Genomic DNA, 6,000 nt, shown 5'->3' with positions numbered 1-6,000 from the left:
CTCACTGATGTCTGTATTTTTATTTCTATAGTCCAATATAAACATAGGAAAGAATGAAGTATGGAATCTGATTTGAGAAGCAAAATGTAAATAATACTCAAAAAAATATACAGTTTCAGGGATGATTTTCTTCCCCGTAATTCCCAACCACCCAACTGTAGAGTCCACAATGACTCGGGTCATCCAGACGCAGGACTGTACAGTCTTGTACTGGGACATACAAAAACCCAGGGAATTGTACAATGGAACTTGTACAGCTCTAGAGATTCAGATTTACCCAGAACAAAATCTACATCATTTTAGTTTAATTCCAAAGGTTTATTTTGCAATCACTGTGCATGGACATAGTTGATCACACACATGTAACCCACTTGCAGTACTCGTACAAACACCATCTCGCAGTACCTCATCCCAATGTCACAGACAGGAAAAGAGAACATGGCACTACACAACACTCACTGACAAACACATGGGCTGCAGACAATTTGATACATTCAACAAGAAAAAGCAAATGATAAATTGCTGATGTTTTCCATTTTGTCCTCTCATTGCTGGAGAAGCTATAGCAGCATAACAATGGAAAAAACCATTACAGAACAACTTGAAGAACAACACAAAACTCGTTAGGGTCAGAGATGAGAAAGTTAATGCAGTACCGGCACATCTGAAGTTTCCTCAGAAACTTCCACAACCCAAGGCAGAGGAGGCTGCAGCTACCTTCCCTGGCCAGCGAGCAAAGCACCTGCACACATACATGTCTGGAGACTGGAATTGCTTTTAACCTGTACCATGGGCTGCAGCAAACCGCTGGCGAGATGTGCAACAGCTGTCCCATGGTGTACTTGGTCTGCAGCAGCTCTCTTTGCAGCCGCGCAGAAAGTGCCTGTCTGGACCGTGCCTATCTCAGGTAGGGCAAGAGATGGGCAAATGGGGTTGCAGAAGAGAAAAACACAACCCCCTGTTGTTACTGCTGTACAAGCCCCTGAGCTGTGATAGGAAATTCTATCGAGCCATCTCTTTACCAACACATTCAGAGCTGGGCTCCAAATGCAACTGTAAGCAACTGTAAGATGATTTTATCTTGTTGCAGAAGTCCAATACAACTGCCGTATCAGGCCAACATGATATTTTTTGAAGTTATCCAATGGCAACATTATCAACAAGTAATGCCTGTAATGTACATTAATGAACAGCACTAAGTGCTAAATTCTCCTAATTCTAATAATAATGGTTTCCAATCTTGCCACCTTGACTCAAATCAGATCACATCGTACCATGTTAGTAGCCCCAACTGCAAAGTAAGGTAATTCTCAATCTGAATGAAAGGGTCTGAATTTGCCGGTCTCGCCCTGCAGGCAGAAGACTAATTTCCTCCCGAAATTGTCTGGAAGGGTGGCATTCAAACTCACTTTTTACATAGCCATTCACTTAGCAAGCCTCATGTAACACATGGAATAGGCAACTAAAGCCAGTGAAAGATGACATGTTCATGTGCTATGTATATAATTCTATGAGTGGTTATTAGAAAACATTTTTCTTCAGTTTTCTCCATAGTATTTGATTAGCTTCCGGCTACGATTATCAGTTGGTATAACCCTGATTCACTGTTTCTTAACAGTAGCACCAATACCATAAATCTGATTTTTCATTCTTAATTCTCTTGCTCATATATATTTTCATTTTCTTACTTGCTGTTGTACCTCTATCCCAGTAAAATAGCATAAATTCTGGCATAAAGGCTCAGATCAATTTTTCTTCTATTACTCAGTAGTGAAATTGGCCTATTAGGTCAGCTTACAATGTGTGCAGTAAATATGCCACATATAAATAAATCACAGTATAAAACCATATACATAATTTCTTAATAACAGCTGAACATTAGGATCTCTGATTTTAATTTACAGTGTAATTTACAGTGTAGAACAAAACAATGAACAGCTTATCACTTGGGGAAATCTGAAAAAAACCCCCAAATACTGGAAAACAATTCTCCATTGTGTGTGTATATATATATGAATATAAATATTAATGTGTATTTGGAATATATATATTCATATATGTATTTATGTGTGTGTATATATATATGAATACATATACAATTTTTTTTTCCAAAATGCTCCAAATGTATGAACTTCTGGATTAGTAAATATAACTTGTGGAAGCAGCTGGCTCTACCTACATGCTGCACTTGCTTCTTGTGCTGTATGCCTAACTGAGAGCGGCTCTAAGACTTACTGACTCTTCATATAAAACAGCTAACTTTTTAATTTAAAAGTGCTTATTACCCCCTCAGCATCCAGGTACCTAGAAGGATCAAGAAAAACTATTATCAAAATTACAAACTGGAAAGGTGATGTTAATAAAAAAAATCCCACATGGAAGGGAATGGATCACCTAACCACCTGCTGAGTCTTTCCATCACGAAATTAAGCAGACTCTGAGGATAGTTTTACAAAGCATTTAATAGCTTAGAAACTTACTAACATGAACTAGGCCTGGAGCTTCAGAATCTAATGCCCAAAAGAAAATCAGTGTTTAAATAAGAAATAGGCACCCAAATTCCTTTGGAGAGATCTGAGTGTTAAGAAATGACATTTACTGGGTCTCAGGGAAATTTTGGCTCCTAAGACTTGTTTTAAAAGGAAAAGAAAAGCAAAAAAAAAAAAACCAAAACCCACCCTAAACCAAAACCCCAACCCTTGGAACACTTGATGTTTGATTTTTTTTTTAATGCTACACTACCCTACATGTGCCATCAGAGTTCTCTCACTTCACTATGAGGTTTAATTTTCATTTCATATTAAATCTTCTACAGCTATTCTTAAAAAATAAAATTAAAAAAATATATATATCCACAGAAATGCAGTGCCAGCAAACCCAGAAACTAGAGGCAATTCTATTACTAGACAATCAGGATTTGCAAGAGACAAGGAAACCCATCAGGACCTGGAGCTCCCTGTTTGTGGGAAGGTGGGGATATGTTCAGACAAAGCAACTGAAAGTTAAAATAGCTGGAAAAGGAATGGGAGGTGAGGGGAGTGTCACGAGTCTTCCTTCAAGTCCTCAGTTCTCACGTGCAGCTTGAATGACATATTGGGAAATGTGGAGAAATGCAAGCTGGTACCTTTTCAGGTTCGCCTGCACTGATTCTTACCAGACACCTGCTGCGACCTCTTCCCTTCTCCCTGCCTCCTCCTCCTCCTCCTCCTCCCCGGCGACTGCCCGCACACCTCCCCGGGAGCACAGAGGGGTGCTCAGCCAGCTGCTGCTCACAACCCCGGCTCCCCACCGTCACTTTACTTCTCTGAGTCTGTACTCCCCAGCCCACTCACCGCAGCACCTATTTTACAGGTGCCCAAGAAAACTCTGGCTCTTACTTATTTAATCTGCTGCCACTACTCCCACCTCTCATTTCCTCAACCATCACCCTAGCTGCTAACAAATTCACCCGTACTCACTTGAAACCTATTCAAGGGGAAAGCAGTTCATGCTGTCACATGAAAAATACAAGTTGTGCACTACTATAAACGTACTGAATGAAGAGTATGTTCTCCCCCATCCCCCGAAAGAGCATCCTGGGTTTACACAATCCCTTTTTTTGTTTCCCCATTGTTCACCGAAGATGTGAAGTTTGATTCTTGTTCTGCACTTGATTTTCTCTCCCCCGGGTAGTGGTTCATTTCTTGCATTTCTAAAGATACTTTATTCCTTTTGGCAAATGCTTGGCTGATCTCATGAAATGTCTTATTTTTTGTTTCAGGCAGGACAAAAAACAGGTAGGTAGCTCCCGCCAAGCAGATGGCAGCAAACACTAGGAAGCAGTAGGTCTGTAAACCAGCCTGTGAATAGAAAACAAAGGAGATGGTCATTACAAAAGGGACAAGATTCAAAAGAAAAGCAACATCAGGAATGGTTTGAAAGAAAAAATGGGTGGTATGCAGCAATTCTTAACCAAGTACAGTAGGTGCTGGCATTCGTTGCAAGCCAGAGTGCTTAGAAGTTCATAAAAATGCATGAATCGTTAGTTCTTCCAACACTGCCTGCGGCCCACCGATGGAAAAGCAGAGGCGCGCAGATCTGGCAGAGGTGGTTCTGGTTCCTGGCAGAGGCGCGCAGATCTGCAATCTGAGCGACGCTGGGAGACACCAGACTGAGCTCGGGCACTGCGGGTGCGAGGAGAGCAGGTGGCAGCAGGGCTCCTGCTACATGCACGGCTTAACTGAGCCTTGCGCTGCTGCGGTATTTCTGGAAATGAGGCAGATGTTTCACCAGGTTGTTCTGCATGCTGCCTCACAATTTCTAGGTACGAAAAATGAAGCATGCTTTTGCAACACCATGCACCTGTACACAACACATGGGAACCCTGCCGTAGCCTGGGGCATCTGCATCACAGTAGTTACAAGCTTTGAGATTTGCAAAATAAACAAGGAAAAAACCCAAATGGCAGACATTTGTGTCATTTCTAAGGTTACCAGAGCTTACAGCAGGAAAAAAATCCATAAAATGCACTTCTTTCATGCTAGAAACTAGTGTAAGAATTAACTGAAAATGAAGTACAGGCCGTATTTGAATGTTTTGTGTTTTACTTCACTGCAAAAAAAAAAGTTATAGACACAAAGAAGTTAAGTTATAAACTGATTATAAAGGCTCCAACCAACTAGTAGCAGTTGCACTTCACTGAAACATAAGTATTTCTTGCCTGGTGATTATTAGATCATTTAATAGCTTTCAGTTACGTTTCAACAGTACAGTTTTGAAAAATATTTGATAATTACAGTATTGCCAGCTGTGCTTTGTTGAACTAGGAAAAGGTTTGGTATTGTGACTCCAGTGAAGCCACTGCCTGCCTCTGAGAAAACCTCCGTTCCTCCTCTATCGATTTACCTCACTCTGTATCCTGAAACCAAACGTCCAACGAACCCATATTTTTGACTTGTTTTTATTAACAAGGCTGAATTAAACCCAAAGGGGTATCTCCAGCTCCAAAAAAAGGCGACCTTTCTGTGGTGCCTTGCGTGAGGTCATGAACAGCAATCATGAGGAGAGCCAGACCCCTCACACATCACCCCAGGTGTTGAAAGGCAGAGGTTACCCCAGGGAAAATCACCCAGGACGGAGGAAGCAGACGTGGCTTCCTATATATAAATATTTACAATTGCCATTAAAGGTATGTATCTGAAACAATTAAGACAGAGCTAGACAATGATGCAACCCTGCCTTTCCACATTTTTCTAATACACTCCCATCGTCATTAGTTATACCGGTCCTACACTGCAGGCTGGTTAAGCTCCCTGCTTTGGGGGCTAAGCACGTACGCAATTTCTAGAACTATTTTTATGTGTCACTTGCTCAGTATACATCATATATGGCATGGAAGAAGAACATGAATTCGTGTGTGGAACAAGAAAGAAAAAAAGAAAAACCCTTTCCTGCAGGTGCTTTTTAATACCATGGCTGATTGCCAGCCTGCCTAGTCACAATGTTTTCCGTGGATAATTCATTACCTAGTCCAGCCCTTCAACTCCTGTCTGTAACAGGAAAAGCTGGAAAGTGCATCCTCTGACATTGACTATGGACTCTTGAGATCATCAATGCTTTTTTGTTAAATCCTAGAAGCACGAACTCCTGAGCAACCTGACAACCACAAGCCAAGAGCATGGGTGATGAGGGGGGGGGAAATATTTCAGCATGGGAACAGATGAGACTTTCAAGCTTATACAGAGACAGAAGCAAATGGATTTAGTAGACAGGAAAAAATAACTTCACAGTGCCTCATAAATCATCCTGTCATGTTAAGAATTCAAATTTTGCATCTGGATCTTCTGCATTTGAAATTGTTGTTCAGCCGAATGGTAGAGCTCCAATCTGGAATCATGTTTTTCGGTTTTTAAAATCTTCATTGAACTAAATCTCCTTTGTGATGAAAACAAACCATTAATGCCTAGTATGAATGAGCCTGGTAATCAGATGCCACAAGTTACCTGCGTCTCTTGGTGGTGC

At 41.1% G+C, this 6,000-nt stretch overlaps 1 protein-coding gene across 1 annotated transcript in view; it reads right to left on the bottom strand.

Moving 5' to 3' along the window:
• Positions 1–297: 297 nt before the first annotated feature.
• Positions 298–6,000, bottom strand: part of SLC2A9 (solute carrier family 2 member 9) — a 117,354-nt gene continuing 111,651 nt past the window's right edge. The window contains exon 13 of the mRNA XM_052780471.1: positions 298–3,839. Coding sequence (XP_052636431.1) covers positions 3,582–3,839 — 258 coding nt within the window. The 3' untranslated portion in view covers positions 298–3,581. The remainder of the gene's footprint in view (positions 3,840–6,000) is intronic.

Source organism: Harpia harpyja, chromosome 2, assembly GCF_026419915.1.
Source record: "Harpia harpyja isolate bHarHar1 chromosome 2, bHarHar1 primary haplotype, whole genome shotgun sequence".
Lineage (NCBI taxonomy): Eukaryota > Metazoa > Chordata > Aves > Accipitriformes > Accipitridae > Harpia > Harpia harpyja.
This window is presented reverse-complemented; position numbering and strand designations above follow the sequence as displayed.